At 41.1% G+C, this 16598-nt stretch overlaps 4 protein-coding genes and 1 long non-coding RNA gene across 11 annotated transcripts in view; 2 read left to right on the top strand and 3 right to left on the bottom strand.

The window, feature by feature from the left end:
* The window catches only part of LOC311001384 (uncharacterized protein), a 104551-nt gene extending 101372 nt beyond the window's left edge, over positions 1–3179 (bottom strand). The window contains exons 1-2 of the mRNA XM_083992469.1: positions 3096–3179; positions 2264–2338 (exon numbers count right to left, since the gene is read on the bottom strand). The gene's annotated coding sequence lies outside the window, so the exon portion shown is untranslated. The remainder of the gene's footprint in view (positions 1–2263; positions 2339–3095) is intronic.
* Positions 1–16598, top strand: part of LOC311001337 (butyrophilin subfamily 3 member A2-like) — a 207195-nt gene that overhangs the window by 167567 nt on the left and 23030 nt on the right. The gene's annotated exons all lie outside the window — the stretch shown is intronic.
* LOC311001543 (butyrophilin subfamily 3 member A2-like) overlaps positions 889–16598 on the bottom strand; it is a gene marked incomplete at its 3' end in the record, with an annotated part of 45217 nt that continues 29507 nt past the window's right edge. Inside the window, exons 4-8 of the mRNA XM_083992627.1 lie at positions 3815–4102; positions 3593–3715; positions 3322–3392; positions 1689–1791; positions 889–1034 (exon numbers count right to left, since the gene is read on the bottom strand). Coding sequence (XP_083848753.1) covers positions 889–1034; positions 1689–1791; positions 3322–3392; positions 3593–3715; positions 3815–4102 — 731 coding nt within the window. The remainder of the gene's footprint in view (positions 1035–1688; positions 1792–3321; positions 3393–3592; positions 3716–3814; positions 4103–16598) is intronic.
* On the bottom strand, positions 4517–6274 carry LOC311001393. Its single transcript, XR_014596168.1, has 3 exons — positions 6206–6274; positions 5472–5574; positions 4517–4550 (listed from the first exon to the last, which is right to left on the bottom strand). It is a non-coding gene; the product is annotated as an uncharacterized lncRNA (long non-coding RNA).
* LOC311001339 (uncharacterized protein) lies at positions 6833–15139 on the top strand. 5 transcript variants are annotated; one of them, XM_083992404.1, is made up of 11 exons: positions 6833–6958; positions 9245–9514; positions 9623–9682; positions 9992–10255; positions 11115–11360; positions 11830–11973; positions 12069–12101; positions 12246–12332; positions 12553–12627; positions 14503–14591; positions 14970–15139. In XM_083992404.1, the coding sequence occupies exons 2-11, from the start codon at positions 9484–9486 to the stop codon at positions 15030–15032; spliced, it is 1092 nt and encodes a 363-aa protein (XP_083848530.1). In that variant the 5' UTR covers positions 6833–6958; positions 9245–9483; the 3' UTR covers positions 15033–15139. The 5 variants fall into 5 exon arrangements, with proteins under 5 accessions (XP_083848530.1, XP_083848526.1, XP_083848529.1 ...); XM_083992400.1 differs by having other exon boundaries at positions 11800–11973; positions 14970–15136; XM_083992403.1 differs by having other exon boundaries at positions 11800–11973; positions 14506–14591; positions 14970–15134.

The following is a 16598-nucleotide window of genomic DNA, read 5'->3' as shown; positions in this document are numbered from 1 at the left end:
ACGACACAGACACACACACACACACGCACGCACGCACGCACACACGTAGGCTACACACACCGCGCCTGGCTGTTAATAAACAGTAAATGCGCCATGCCGCGCTCATTGTACAGTGCTCAATTTACCGCGACACCGGGAGGTTGACCGCCCAGGCATCAGGTCAGCCACCGGCCGCCGCCGCCGCCTCTGTGAGCCGCTGGTGCCGCTCAGCTGCTCTAGTGGCTCTGCTCCTCCGAACACGTCGGAGAATTTCCTTACAGGCGTTGTTTGGATAAACTGACCACGGATGAATCAATCGGCTCATTGTAAAACTATGTATTTATTTATTGAAGTAGCCTAAATATGGTGATTTTTGTACGTACAGAGCCCCAAGGCTGCGCTGCTCACACACACCTGAAGCTTCACTTTTCATTCAAATGAATTAATCCGACTGCCACAGTGCCACTGTTAGATTTCATCCAGCATTTATCTCCTAAAAACAATTAAACCAGCCGGCAGAAAACCTCTAAAAACCTGTGGGGAAGTTACTCGGCTGGTTTTCTTCCCTGGGAGGAGGACAGCTGCTGCCCAGCCGATGAGCTCAGCTTCCCGGCTGCAGCCTCTGTGATGAGCCGCTGCTGCTGCTGCGTGTGTGTGGCTCTGCACTCCTCCGAAAAATGTCGGATGCAAATCTAGTACTTACAGACGTTATTTGGATAAACTGGCAACAGATTGGGAATCTAAACCGTCACTTTCTCGCATGAAAAAATATTAAAATGTAAGAAAGTGACGTTATTTCTCCACTCGCTGCTCACATGACTGTTCAGGCTGCAAGACATCCGCCGACCGCTGGGCGCAAGCGGAGGAAAGCCGAAGCTGTCGAGGACGCGCATGCAGCGTCATTTGACGTCACATCCGCGGACAGCGGACATTGTCTCCACTGCCCTCGCTGTCTCCACTGTCCTCATTCTCTGGCTCATAGTCTTCATCATTCTCACTGTCTTCATCTTTCACTCTCTCCTTGCTATGTTGCCAGCTGCTCATATTCTTCAACACTGAATGCAATTGCTATTAACTTTACTGCAACAGTCAAATGTGTATCTGTCAAATTGATGGACCTGAAAAAATAACTAAATGATTCTACATGGTTGTGGAGCCTGAGTCCATAAAGTTTACAATATTATTTTGAAGAATTTAGGCCTATAACTAAATACAAAATGTTATCAACATGCCAGGCTAGCAATTCATAATGGTACGGTGTTGCCATATGGCAACATACACCTTTTAACAATTTTCTAATATTTAATGATCAAGTACAGTGCAATAAACTACAGAATAATGAACTTAACTAACCTATTATTGAGTATATATTTTTTTCCCAGTTGAAAAATGTCATTAAAACACTTTTTTAGATCATTTTTGAGGGGTCAAATGGCGAGGCTCCTCCCTGTGAAGACGTCTGCAGAAAAGGGCTTCAAAATGGCCTCCAGTAGGTCATGTAACAAATTTAAACACTGCTATTGGTTTACTTAGAACCCCACCTCTCTTTTAATGCATTGCAACATAACTGGGGATGTATTGTCTGTGTGTAGAAGGCTTAAAATGGGTTTGTTGCCATATGGCAACGCCGTACCATAGAGGGTTAAGTTCTAATTTTCAATTTCTGTCCATGTTCTTGTTTCTTTTCCATCAACACTAAACTGAAGTACCTTCCAGAGGTTGTAAGTTACAAGACTTGATATTATCACCTCCATTCTGATCAAAAGCTGTGTTCGAAGGGACTCCAGAACTGCCACCGCCTTCATCCCTGATCTGTAGAGTTTGAGAACATAGAAGCTGTTATGCAGTGTTACATGAAGATGCAGAGAGATGAGTACAGAGAGTTAATAATGATCAGATCAACCTTCTCTTCCATGGACTTCACCTCTTTCTTCATCTTCTCCACTTCTCTCTCAGCTTCCTCCTTCTTCCTGTTGGTCTCAGCTTGGTTTGTCTCCAGCTGGGATTGAACAGAGACATGGACAGAGACTCAGTGTTGGACCAGCTTTGTCTTGAAGACATGAATGTGACACATGACTCAGTGGAGACACTCAGCTGTCTTCTCTTATTGTTACAAACATGTGGACTGGAGGAAAATGACTTATTGTGGTTAACAGTTCTTCAGTTCTTCTCTGTAGAGACGCTTGAGCTTCACACTTCACGTTATTTCCTGTCTCAGTGTTGTATGAAGTAGATAAAGAGAAAGATAAAGAGACAGCTCATTGATTTAGGTAGAAACATGAACCTCTCTGACCTTCTTCTTCAAGGCCTCAACCTCCTCCTCCCTCTTCTTCTTCTCTTCCTGGAGCTGCTGCTCCAACTGGGAGGAAGGACAGAGATGAAGAGAGATGATTGATTTGATTTAGTGAATTTGGACCAGCTTTGTCTTAATTGGCGGGTCGACGCGTTTTTTTTAAACGCGGGTCGACCCGCTAACAATCGGCATTTGGCCCCTTTCCCATTGACCAAAATGAGCCGAGTCTAACCCCCCGCTGGGGGATCAGACAGAGCATAAACCAGTCGCCCCGCTCTCATCCGCAGTGCGAGAAACACTGTTGTAATGCCACAGCCGCCGCCGCGGAGTGTGAGGCCCGTCGGCTCTGAAGCAGACGAGGTGTCTGGCTCATCTGGAGCACCAGGACCGCGGAGGACAGCCAGTCTGCCATGGCCGGACGACGGACGTCCGTGGCCCCAACACGTCAGATAAACAGTCGCTTCTTTTTTTTCAACCGTTTTTGGTCAGTGTTCTTTGATCTTTTGATCCAAGTCTGGAATGAGAGCAGAGCTTTGTTTTGGTACGTGATATGAGACGCGACCGACGCGATGACGTGGCGTCACGTAACGTTCAGTGTCATCACGTAAATTAGCGGGTTGACCCGGGTCTGGCGTTCCCACTGCAAGCCGATCGGAGCCGAGCCGATTAAAGGCGATTTTAACCCGCGTCGCTTGCCGAGTCATTTGACCCGGGTCGGTGCGCCTTTCCCACTGCCACCAAAAGCCGATTGTTAGCGGGTTTAAACAGATTTTTTGGCCAGTGGGAAAGGGGTATAAGAAAATCACTGATTAAACAGATGAACCTGTTTGTTCTTGGTCTCCAGCTCCTTTATTCGTCTCTGCAGTTCATCTTCTTGTTTCTTCTTCTCTTCCTGGAGCTGCTGGAGTTCATCTTGTTTCTGTTTCAGCTGAGAGGAAAGAGAACAGAGCAAAGATGAGATGGAGAACTTATGTTTAATGAGTCACTGAAAACATGAAGTAGCAAACAGCTTGTTTTTTTTAATTAAACATTGTTTTTGTTTTTTTTACCTTCTCCTCTGCCATGAGCTTCTCTCCCTCTCTTCCATCATCTCCTTGCCTTCCCTTGATCTCTGTGTTTGCTTAGTTTATTTTGACAGAAAAGTTTAATAGTTAGAAATGTTATACTTTGATCAAATGAAATTTGATTCACACAGTGTCACATGTCACAGTGAACTTCTCTGTTCCCACCACTAACTCAGTCTTTCCATTGAAGCCATTCACATTGAACCTGTGAGGAAACTTGACATTGACAAACCACTGTAGTTCATTTGTGACTTACTGGTGTTTTGTCTCTTCAAGATAAAAAAGACAAGTGAGATAATGATCATGATGGAAACAGCCAAAGTAACAGCCAATCCAGTGTTGACAGGAGAAGAACTGGACTGGACCTTAAAGAAATCATCTGAAATGAGACAACACACAATCAGATCAGATGGTGTTTGTGTAGAACTAGACCTCAGCTGTTTGAAACTAACACAGTGTTTAAATGTAGAGTTTTTACCTGGAACATGAATGTGAGTGTCTCTGGTCTGGTTGATGGTCTTCTGTTGGACTCTACAGGTGAAGCTGTTGCTGTGTCTCTTCTCCACAGTCACTCTGCTGCTGACAGTATAGAGGACATCAGGACCTCTGACTGTCTCTGTAGGTCCAGCAGAGAGCAGCTTTCCCTCAGCGTCCAGCCACAGCAGCTCAGGCTCTGGATACCAGCCTTTAGACTCACACTGTAACACCACTCCCCCCTTGTCTTTGTCAGTCCCTGCTAAACTGATGACAGGTGACGAGGCAGCACCTGAAGATAAACAAGAGGGACATTCAAAATATTAGCCATAAATACAATCATCAAATGTATGGCATGGCAAGACAAGCAACAGTTTGTCTCAAAGGGCTTTACTTACCAATGAGAAGCTCAACGTAGGATTCAGTTTGCTTCTTTGGTATGAAACATTTATATCTCCCTTCATCACCAGGTTTCACTCTGGACAGTTTCAGTGAAATGTTTCCGTGCTTCAGTTCATCAGTGAACATTAATGTTCGTCCTGAGTAAGAGGGATTTTTCATATCTACGAGCTCCTGATCTGCCCGCTGCACATGGACAAATCTTGGCTGCAGGTTAGACCTCGTCCACTCTACTGTGTTGGTAGTAACATCCTCGGCAGGTTCAAAGTGACAAGGCAAAATTATGTCATTGCCAATTGTTTCCACTATTGGCTGAGAGGAACCAATTAACTGAGACTGACCTGAAAAGAGAGAAGGTATACTGGTTCATTTTTACTGCAGACCAAAGACTATGATGGAGTGCCAAGGTGGGAACTACATTTCCATCAGTGATCCCAGGACCCCAGATCTGACGTGTTAACACATCACAGCAGCTTCATCACAATATTCAACCAACACATAAAACAGCTCAGTCATTCTCCGTGTGCATCATGGAGCAAAAACATTGCACATTGTAAATTCATGCAAAACTGCTGATGTGTGTTGCCTTCAGCGACAGTTTTTCATCAAGCAGCCTCTGTATGTCCCTCTAAAACAACTCTGTGTGGTAACGTTGTGTTATTATCTCATAGCGTGGTGAATGTGCAGGTCACAACTTGTCCACCAGAGCGTTGTGGAGTTGTTGGATTGTTTATTTGATGAGTTTGATGAGGGAAACCAAGAAATCCCATAATGAGCCTCCGTAGCGTAGCTCTGAGCAGCTCACGGCTCTGCTCCACCGTTCTAAAAATAGCTAGTAACAAACCTACTGCTATGACTATAGGGATTATGGCAATGGGCCAATTTGCCAAAATGTTGAACTATCCCTTTAAGATGTTTAATTTTTCACTAGTTCTGACACATTTTCAAGATGTTTTCAAGAGCATGGGCATGGGAAAGCTGCCAAAAATGTGATTATTTTGGACTAAGAATAATAATAAACGCAGTGAATACAATAGGGTCCCTGCACCCCTGGTGCACTCGGACCCTAGTACATTTTCTCCTCATCTTGTGGGTATTATTTTTCACAGGCTACAGAACATAAACACTGACACTTTTCACAATTCAGTCATTTAATCTACCAATATCAAAATATTCACTACAAAAACTATTCAAAAAAGACTAACTGGCTGACTGGTCATTTTATTGGATCCAAAGCAGGATACTAATCGGTTTGAAGTTACCTCTAACAAAGGGCACCAAGAGAAGATGGACGACCAGGACACTGATGGTTGTGAGTGGAGGCTGAATGGAGAGTCCAGCCATCTGATTAAACATTATGCAGGTCTGGAAATGTACAAGAAACATTTACACAACAAACACACATTTGAATTCATCTTTTGACAACAAAAGACGTCCAATGAAAAATAAACAAAACACTGCACAAGGATTTCAAATAGATAAGACAATGAGAAGGACATTCTCATTGTCTTGTCTGGAAGCTACAACAAACAATAAACAGCACCTGCTTGTTTTAAAGTCACCTGCATTGAAAATCACCTCCAATGTTTCAGTTGTAAACAACATTTTCAAACCAAGTACCTTCACAACTGTCATAAAACATGTCCATTTGTTCTCTTTTGCCAGCTCAAACAGACTTAGAGCATTCTTTGACAGTTCACTTTAACTTTATTGTGGAAAAAAAGATCTCTCATTACTATAGATTAATGCTACCACACTTCATCACACACGACATCAGACTTTAACCTTCACTATCTATGATACGGTCTGTCCAAATCAACTTGCTGTCAAACTGCCTTTCATCTGGAATGAATCCCATGCATAGGCATAATTTTCCCACTGACATCAAAGATTACAATTTGCTTAACGTGAAATGTATTTATATTTTTCCCACTTTTATTATAGATGGTGATCATCTCTGAAAAGTAGAAGCAAAATTATTGAGAACACCACGTACCTGTCGCAAGATGTGTTGTTCATTTCAACTGACAACATGGTGTAAAGTCTATAAATTATTTACCAACTCCAACCATAAAATGACTCAACAGCAGAAAACATTAGACTGATTAAACTGAACAGGCCTCAAATCAAGTCCCTAAAAGGTTTTGAATTTGATGTGTAAAATAAAAAAAATGTAATTGTGTACTTTACTATAAAAAGGCCAAACTCCATTTTTTTCAAACATAGTTAAATTTCAATTTTCTTTACTCAAGTTAATTTTCTGTAAACCGACTATAACTTCTGTCATTTTCTGGTCAGATACTTGATATTTTTTTACCAGAATGTCGCTTTTAAGAACTTGAAAAAAAGAGAGAGAGTGAATTATATGTATGAAAAAGAGGAAGAGGAGTCTGAACTTTGAACACATCTTGTACAGGGATGAAAGTGGGAAGAGGAATGACATGTTTTCGTTTTACTCAGCGGAAAGAGAGAGTGGTGTTCATGGAGACAAAGGACAGGCAAGCAGGCCAGCTTGATTGCTAGGCTAAATGCTAGCAACAGATCTGTTGGGGGCGGGGGGAGGGGACATGGGTGAGGCAGGCCCAGAAGAGATCCAAGTGCATGTCACTGTTGTGGGAGACATGGGCACTGGCAGGCAGAATGTCCTGAGAAATCAAGGTAGCCGGCCTTCCCGGGGTCGGACTGAGGGGAGGATGGGACCTCGGAGGAGCGGACTCCAAACATAGGTCAACATTCTTTAGAACCGCAAGTAAGGCACTCTGCACCTACTCAATTAGACAAAATGCATATTCTTGAGTTCACCATGTATTCTAGTGACAAAGGCTATGAGACATTTCCAGAGTTAACTCTTATGGTTTCCAATTATCCAGTAAAGTTTCCAGTAGATTCTGGTGCTACCAACTCAGTTTTACGAACAGATGGCTTTACCCCAGCATCCAAATAAAAGTGGAAGGGCATGTGTAACAATAGGATCTAGTGGTGTTCCAACTACAGAAAACTGCTCAGTCCCTTTACGGTGCTAATTAGATGATCAGGTGTTAAGACATTCCTTTGTGGTGTCACAAAACTGTCCTGTAAATTTAATGGGTCGAGATTTGATGTGCAGTTTTGGTATTGTGCTAAGCTCTACTCCAGATGGTATTAAAAATACTCAACTCCCTTGACATCAGATGGTTAAATGTGATCCAGATATACTTCTGTATGCCTTTGAGTTGAAGTTAAAAGCACACAGAGAAGCCAGTGATCTCAGTAACACATCACTCACACACATAGCATTGCAGCTGATAACTACATGCATGACCAGTCACTACATTGCATATCTTACGTCAGCGTAGGGCCAGACAGAGAATATGAAAAAGAATGGTATGTTGAGATAGAACCAGAGAAACTGATGATGAAACATGTATATTGGACAGAATAGCTGCAGCTGTATCTGTATCTCCATCGAAGGGAAAAGTTATTTGTAGCTCTACCCCTCATATCTCATTAGCCAAGCCAGCAGATTGGAAATGGCAGGATTTGGGTCCATGGTTGCACAACTGTCTATAACAGACTTTGAGCCGGCTGCAGAGGATCCTAAAATAGAATATAGCGTTAAAGGTAATGTGTATCGATCAGTGTTGACAGACACAGTGTTAGTTCAAAGATCAGTTGAGCTCGTGGAAGAACGAGTGCAGTGCATTGATTTGTTTGCATTGGTAGAAACAGAACATACCCCAGAGTTGTCTAAAGTCCCATCTTCATTGTGGGCTTCTTATAAGTGTGGCAAGGTGAAGAGGGCCCGGGCAGGGATTGAACCCACACCTCCCGGGTAAAGGGGCGTTCACACCGGACGCGATAGACGCGAATACAATCGCATCAGATGCTTCATTCGCGCTGCTTGGTCATTTTGGATCATTCGCGTCATTTGCGCTTGTCGCGCTAGACGCTCCGCCCGTTCATTTGAAAACCGGTACTCAACTCTCTCTTTCCACGTCGATCGTGGCTGATATCACCACCGTTGCTGCACTGTACTTGCTGTACAAGTCTCAGAAACACCGGAAAACCACCCGCCGTCGTATCTGGGTTCACTGTGTATGTTTTTTTTTTTTTTTTTTTGTTCACTCTGTGTAGAAGACGGCAGCGGTGCCCACACACAGCTAATATACAATTAGCTTCTCCTTCATGTTGGTCTGAGTGTAAACAACCGTACAGAGAAGTGACGTCGTCGGCTTGAACTCGTCGCTGATTGGATGTCGCGGCGCGATGCCGCCTGAAAAGTTCAATATTTTCAACTTTATTCGCGTCGCTCCAGACGCTTCAGACGTGCCGCTTCATTCGCGCCGCTCCAGACGCTTCATTCGCGCAGCGTGTCATCGCGCCAGACGCTCCATTCGCGCTGCCTCCGCCTGAATCGCGTGTCATCGCGCCATTTACATTGATTTTCAATGTAGAGTTGCCGCTCCATTCGCGTCTATCGCGTCCGGTGTGAACGCCCCTTAAGGGCCTCGATATACTTGCTGTAAAGTACGCGTACGCGAGCTGCCGCGCGTATCCTGCGTCCGTTTGATGCGTCGCCTGCGACCGAACGCACATATGTGGTGCATCCCAATTGGGGAACATAGGTACGGTCCTGCGTGAAAATACTTCGCTTTCCAAAACTCCTCATAGTCGCTTTAACAGATGAAGATGCTGGTGCCAGTGCGCCAAAGCCTTCACCTGCCCAGACACAGTAAAAATTGTGGGACAAGAAAGGTTTAACAAGTTATACAGTTTTGAAAAAAAACTGCGTGATGGACTTCATAATTTGCACTGAGTTTAAATGTACAAAAGTTTCTAAAGTATTGGGGCTACATTTTGGTTAGGGTGGAAAAACTGTAGCACATATTTTGAATTTTCAAAATTTTTAGATTTGCTCTTATCCTAGTGTGATGTACATAAAAGCACGGGTCAATCTACTTTTGTGACTTGACTCATCTTATTTTCTTATGACAATCAACTGGCCAACTATAGCCCCAGCTTTTTAAACCCATTTGTCCACTCTCCTTTTGTTCAGCATAAAGACAGTACATCTGTGACTACTGACTGATAACTGAAACCAACCAGAGGTGCAAGGATGTTTGATCCTCCCTCACAGTGTTGCTGTATCTCAGACTGAGAGCCCACCTCAGTCTCTGAGACCCTGCCCCCCTTCTGCAGCAGCATCAGAAATAACCTCCACAGGAAGAGGAAGTTGTCACGTACGTACTACTTCAGTTGTATTTCAGCTCAACGCTCAGTCTGCAGCAAGACGACATGGAGGTCATAGCTCTCTGCTTCAGACTGTGTGAGTACTCAGTGTCACATTTCTTCTCTTCCTGTCCTCACTTTTATGTGTTGCTGCTCATCAAAGCATCTGTTGCTGATTTACAACATTGCTCCTTTGTTTCTCCAGTGATGCTTGGATTTCTTATGCTGGAGACACAAGTTCAGAGTATTTACGCTCAGCAGAGTGGTGAGGTCCTTTTTTTGATCCTTTTTTACATAATAATATTCTGATGTTTTATGCAACATTCTCTCTGTCTAAAGATTTACAATGCTGACCTAAACCTGTTATTTCTGATGGGATTTTAATTTTTCACAAATTGACCTTATAACAAATTTGGAAGTTTAAGAAGATGAGTTCATGCAACTATGTCATGTTTTAAGAATTAACAAAAAAATCCTGATATGTCGACCTGCCACAAGAATAATGTATGTTGATCCATTTGAATTTATGGATATCAAAATAAAAGATGTGAATGTTTTATTTGTGAACTTTCAGGTGCAGCTTCTCTTCGTATCACTCCAGACCGTCTGCAGTTCTTTCAACTTGAGTCTGTCTCTTTTCATTGTGAGGGAACTGATAGTTCTGCTCAGTTAAGAAGGACCAGGGACGATGGAAAAGTTACTCCAGCATGCTCAATGAAGAAGACATCATCAGGGTCGTCCTGCAACATCGATAGCACTTATCAAACAGAAAGTGGAGAATACTGGTGTGAGACTGACAGAGGGGAACGAAGCAGCAGCATCAACATCACCATCACTGGTACGTTCGTTGTTTTTCTGGAGCCACAACAGATCTACTGTTAACATGTAGTAATCTGAGGTAAGTATTATGTTGTGATGGAGGCCTACCTTTCCCATTAGGTACCTTTTAGGATGAAACTGAATTCATCAAGTGACAGTGTGATGACTGAAAAATCACCTGATATTAGCTATCATTACAACATTTTAGTGTGTTAATCTGTGTAGTGGGAACTTTCAAAAACTGAGTACTCGCAAACAAGATGAACGTCTTGCCAGTTTATTCACTTGCAAGTGGGCGTTCCCGAACAGCAACAGTTAAGTCACCAGTTGGAAAGATGCGCACTGTCTCTGACACAGAACTTGCTTATATACACCTCACATCACTTCAACACCTGTCAGTACATACGTCACTTCCTGACAGCTGCCCCTCCTAGATGGTCTGGCACCGTGCTGAGTGTAACAAAAACAGCCATGGGGGGTCGTAAAGTGTCACAACACTGAACATACATCTCAACGTTTTACCATACAAAGACTTGAACCCTTGTAACAGCTTTACATAGAATGTACAGAGAAAAGCTAAAATAGAGTACAGACCATATAAGGAAAAACCTCCAAGAGTGTATTTTCCCAATACAATCTGTCACAGAAGTTATTTGCTTCCCAATTGTATTACTTTTCCTGTGATTGTACTACCTTAAAGATGTTTGGGTTCCATATCTTTTCTTGTAGGCTGTATATGTTTGCTTCTGTTTTTATATTTTTTTATAGACTTGATTTTTCTATCTGTATTTCCACATATTTAATTATAAATTATCTTCTATTGAGAGTAACTCCAAGTCTGTTCATCAAACTTTGCTCTTCTTCAACGTGTTCTTCAGATGGCTCAGTGATCCTGGAGAGTCCTGCTCTTCCTGTGATGGAGGGAGATACTGTGACTCTGCGCTGCAGAGACAAGACGACTTCCACCAACCTGAAAGCTGTTTTCTACAAAGACAACGTCCCAGTGAACAACAGTCCAACGCAAGAGATCAGAATGAACAATGTCTCCAGGTTTGTTGAAGGACTGTACAAGTGCAGCATCCAGGGAGTTGGAGAGTCACCAGAGAGCAGACTGACTGTCACAGGTGAGACTGAACAGTTACTAATCAAAAATATATATAAACATATACCATATAGAAATACATGTTTAAATTAAATAAGAAAAACAAAGGCCTTTTCAAGTTAAGATAATGTTTGAAAAAAACTTGAACAATCCACATATAACGTATGCAACATCATAAAAAAATCATCTGATAGATATTTTTAAATAAATGTAAATACTCAAAATTCCTGATATGTTATTACCATGTTTTGTATATGCAATAATATAATATCCCTGTATAGTTTATATTTATAGCAACATGTCTATATCCATGTGCCACTATGTGTCATGATATAAAGACATTTATATCATGTTTTACATGTATAAATGATTTATTTGATATTTGCACGTTTGAATATGTGAATGTTTCTCAACCTCTTAATGTCAAGAAACTAGTTACTAATGACAGCATGTGCCAACAGCACATTCTGTTTCTATCGTGTGTCCACCAGCTCATAAAGAACACGTCTCCAATGACTCTGACTCCATGAACCTACGTAGCCTGCAGCGGATCATCATCATCGTCTCGACTGTAGCCCTGATTCTGCTGCTGCTGCTACTGTTTCTGGGGTTTCTCCATTTTAGCAAACGCAGAGGTACAGACAAGCAGCTGTCAATAATTAAAGCCTGTTTCTGTTGCTGTTGCTGTTAGTCATTTTACTTTACTAACCCTAACCCTTCTTTTCATCAGTTTGCTCAAAGATGTTAAGGACATCACACTCAGGTGAGTTTTCTAACTAACATGACTCAGATTAACAAAAGAAAACACAAACACTGTTATTTTAAGAATGAATTTCAAAAATGTAGTATAACCTGTCTACCTGTCAGCGTTTAGTCTGTTACTAATTTTATAGATTGTTTTTAATAGATGTTTCAATTTCACGAGTGGACGATGCAGATGATCCAAATAGTTTGACGTATGCAGTCGTCAGAAAAAAGAAAAAGAAAAAGAAAGGTGAACTTTACCTGTTTTTTTCCTTTAATACAATGTGAACAACTCAACAAGACTTTTCACACATCTGTGTTCTCATGGAGCTATTTTCATGTCGCGTGTTCATCATCTCGGTCGACCACTGAGGAGGTTAAAATAAGAAGAGGAGTCAGTAGCAGTTGAAGCGGTCGACTCTAACGTCTGAATGATTTCTGCTCCCTCTCTCTGTGGTCTGTTGTTTTAGACGCTGCTGACACTGGTGAGAGTTTGAACGTCTGCACTGAGACAAACCACAGCAGAGAAGCACAGACAGAGAACGGTAAGAGGCCTGTTCAGACCTTCACTCTGCCACCACCAGTATATTTATAACCACATCTAGAAGTAGTAGACGTCTACTATCAGTCATACCAACATGTATCATGTGGGTTTCTATTCAATAACAAACACATTGATGATTCAAACATATGGACCTATGATTGTGATGAATTAAGGTGTATGGTAAGTTTGAGCATTGAGCTGTTCAGTGTTAGTCACTAGCTCGATATTTGCCCACACTACTTGGACATCTGGTCACACTAGTTAAACATTTTGTCCAACTAGTTGAACAAAGTCTCCCACTAGTCACTCTTTTCAGCAACTAGTGACACTTTTGTCAAACTAGTACCAATATAAGCCTTACTATTGAAGCAAGCAGCTGCACTAGTAGCACCCAAACCAAAACTGATTGAACTAGTGTTACTAGTTAAATAGCAAGAGCTTTGACTTGTTGAGTAGTAGCAGTTTTCTTTTTTGCATTATTCTGTTATCAAGACAAAAATCTGATAATACATATCAGATTTTTGACAGCTTGACATTATGGAAATGTTGGTGATTTGTTTTTAATGATAAGTGTTTTGCTTGACGAGAGATAATCTAATGTTTAAAAATAAGCCACACCAAGTAAGTAGAGGACTTCTGTGGAAGGTGTGACTATTTTTTGGTGAATTTAAACAAAGTATAATACACATAGCGAATTACAAACTGGAGCTCCATCAGCTCTGCTCTGAAAAAAAAATGGGACTGGGTTGAATGGGGCCAGAGAGCTCCTGGGCTGCACTTAAAACACATTTTAAATTATTCTCTAAGTCTCTGTGCTTTTTTGACCACATTTTGAGCCAGAGGACAAACGAGGCTACCAACTGTGGCCAAAATGTGTAAGTGTACCATCCTGCTCGCTTGTCTTGCCAAACCATGAGGCGATGCTCTGAGTGAGGATTCTCTCCCCAGTGCCAGTGTAGAACACACCAAGTATGGTCTAGGAAGCAGCAAACCTCCTAAGATGCCAAATATGGTAGAGACACTGATTTGCCTTTTTGGTCACACCATGGATATGTGTGGACCATGTACTGTAAGACCCTCAGAGATTTGTCCTCTGAGGTACTTGAAGCAACTCAACCTCTCCACTGGGTCCCTGTTGATGTAAAGGGGGTGTAGGAATGCTGTGCCCTCCTGAAATCCACCACTAGCTTCTTCGTTATGCTGGTATTTAATTGGAGACAGTTAGTCTGACACCAGGATGCCAGATTCTCCCTCAAGTACGCTGCCCAAGCACTACTGTATCATCAGCAAATTTGATGATGGAATTTAAGCACAGTCATACGTACAGTATACAGAGAGTACAACAACAGACAAAGTAGTGTCCACATGAATACGGGTTTTGGAGAATCCACAAAAGTTTTTTTTATGATTTTGGCGTTTCATCCACATCGAAAAAGGGTTTTACCCTAAAACTGTATTTTTCCCAGTGTTTAAATCTCAAAACCACGCCGCAGCGTTTTCGCATTGACACCCAAAATGGATCTTTTGGGAAATAATAGTGTCATGGCCACTTCTCTCTAACCCGTAACCTGAGCCACACAACGGGACATAACCTAAGAACAACGACTACTGTCTGGGTCCATCGGACACTGCACCTTAAACAACACACAAGCTTTCCATGTCTTCTCCTGTGTTTTTGGAGTATGTGTGGCAGTGTTAGAGTGTTAGAGCCTTGTGTGTGCACTACAGGATTTTGAGTCATTTTCAGTGGATCAGTGTAAAGACATTTCTTGAAACTTGAATTACAGTATCCCTCTTATCTTATTGATGTCTCCCTTTCAGATTAGGAGATTTCTTGTATATTGAGATGACATATAAATTCTCCTTGTTTTCAAAGCAGAACCAGGATTATCCAGATCCACATCTTCCCAGAATCTCGGGGCAGCCACAGAATCACAGGTGGAAACTGTCTATGCACGTGTCCAGGTGAGACTGATGGCCGTTGTGGCCGCCACCTGCAACTGACTCTTGATAATTGTTTTTGAAGTGAAATGAAGAGTTCAAACTTCAATCTCTGGACTCAAGTGCTGAATTGTCCAAATCTTATAAACCACAAAAGAAAATGTTGATTACACATATATATACGTATATAATTTAATCAATGATGTCAACAACTGTATGAAATAATGGTTATAAAGTTCACAAAACCTTTTTAACACTACAAAACTGAAAATCTTTTTTCAGTTTTCAGGAAAATGGTTTTGTGTGACATAAGATAAATAGAAAATAAACAATTATTCCTTCTTTCATAAAGGTTTCTGAACTAAGGATTCAGTGTATAATCTTTATATATTTGTTTTACAGAACAAACCAAAGCAGAGAGATGTGGGACTGAAGAGGGAGAATTGTTTGTTGAAGAAAAAATGACCAATAATAAAGTTGGATTTTGTTAATTTCCAATGAAACTGAATTTATACATTTTAAAGAGTTTTTTCTACCGTGATATGTAACAGATTGTATTGCAAATAAACTCTGTGATCACTACATGGAAAATCATGTAATCCACTATTAGTGGGTAAACAACTACATCTAAACAACCACATTTTCTGAAACTACACATCTAAAAAAAATGAATTTACACTTTCATACATAAAATAGGCACAGTCACAAATATTCAAAACAAGGTTTTGAAACTTTTGTTTGTTTTTTAGATTATATTGGAAATTTATTTGAAAAATTATGTAATTGTGTTTTGGAGTTTCAGTTAAGCATCTTATCAGTTTGTTTATTCATATACTGACCAACCCACTCACAATACACACTGCTGCTTCCCTCCCTCCTGACTGGCTGGCTACCTGCATAAATAAGCAGGTATACAGGTGTTTTTGACAATGACGTCAGGATTAGAACATTTATAAGAAGATGAGACTTCATAAATGTATGGATTCACTTTACAATTATCAGACCGTCCTAATGCAAAATATTGAAATCTGGTCAAATAAAAACAGTGAAGAAATATTAAAAGGAAGCTGAAAAACTAGAAAATATCAATAAAACATATTTTGTCAGTGGAAAACTTCACACCTGACCTGCTCAACAATTCTATATTGTAGTTTTCAGTTAAAACATTTCAGCCTAATCAATCAACAGTTTACATGAATTGACTGGAACATCAACTAAACAGATCATGCAAAGTCTAATGCAATCAATAATATTTCTGAAGTTTATTAACAGATCTCATCCACACATGTACAAACAGCTGAATAGATTCCTGGAAAGAAAACTTCAACGTCATCACTTCCACTTCTTCAATATTATCCTATATTTTCCTACAGTTTCTCTCCCCATGACATGCTTCATGTCTAATTTTCAATTTCTGTCCATGTTGTTGTTCCTTTTCCATCAACACTAAACGGAAGATTCCTGTCTTTCAATTGTCTTAGTCACATCAGTCTCTTCTTCCGTTGTATCCAGACATTTTGAGTCAAAAGATTTGATGTTATCACCTTCATTCTGATCAAGCGTTGTTTTCACAAGGACTATACCGTCTTTATCTCTTATCTGTGAACGTAAAGTTTGAGAACATAAAAGCGGTTAATGCAGAGTTACATGAAGATACAGAGAGAAGGAGTAGAGGAGACAGAGAGTTAATAATGATCAGATGAACCTTCTCTTCCACCTTTTTCTTCATCTTCTCCACTTGTCTCTCAGCTTCCTCCTTCTTCCTGTTGGTCTCAGCTTGGTTTGTCTCCAGCTGGGATTGAACAGAGACATGGACAGAGACTCAGTGTTGGACCAGCTTTGTCTTAAAGACATGAATGTGACACATGACTCAGTGGAGACACCTAGTGGTGTTCTGTTGTTATTACACATTGGCTTTGATAACAGGTTTTGTAGTTCAATGAAGAAACAACAAGTATTTAAGCAGATATTAGAAAACACAAAAATCCTGAAAAACCTGTTTGTTCTTCGTCTCCAGCTCCTTTATCTGTC

The sequence above is a fragment of the Trachurus trachurus genome (assembly GCF_905171665.1).
Source record: "Trachurus trachurus genome assembly, chromosome: 18".
Lineage (NCBI taxonomy): Eukaryota > Metazoa > Chordata > Actinopteri > Carangiformes > Carangidae > Trachurus > Trachurus trachurus.
This window is presented reverse-complemented; position numbering and strand designations above follow the sequence as displayed.

Coding starts and splice junctions, on each gene's coding strand:
- LOC311001339 (XM_083992400.1), top strand. CDS start 9,484: ATGGAGGTCATAGCTCTCTGCTTCAGACTGT. Junction 9,683..9,991: donor TATTTACGCTCAGCAGAGTG/GTGAGGTCCTTT, acceptor GTGAACTTTCAG/GTGCAGCTTCTCTTCGTATC. Junction 14,592..14,969: donor CTGTCTATGCACGTGTCCAG/GTGAGACTGATG, acceptor TTTGTTTTACAG/AACAAACCAAAGCAGAGAGA.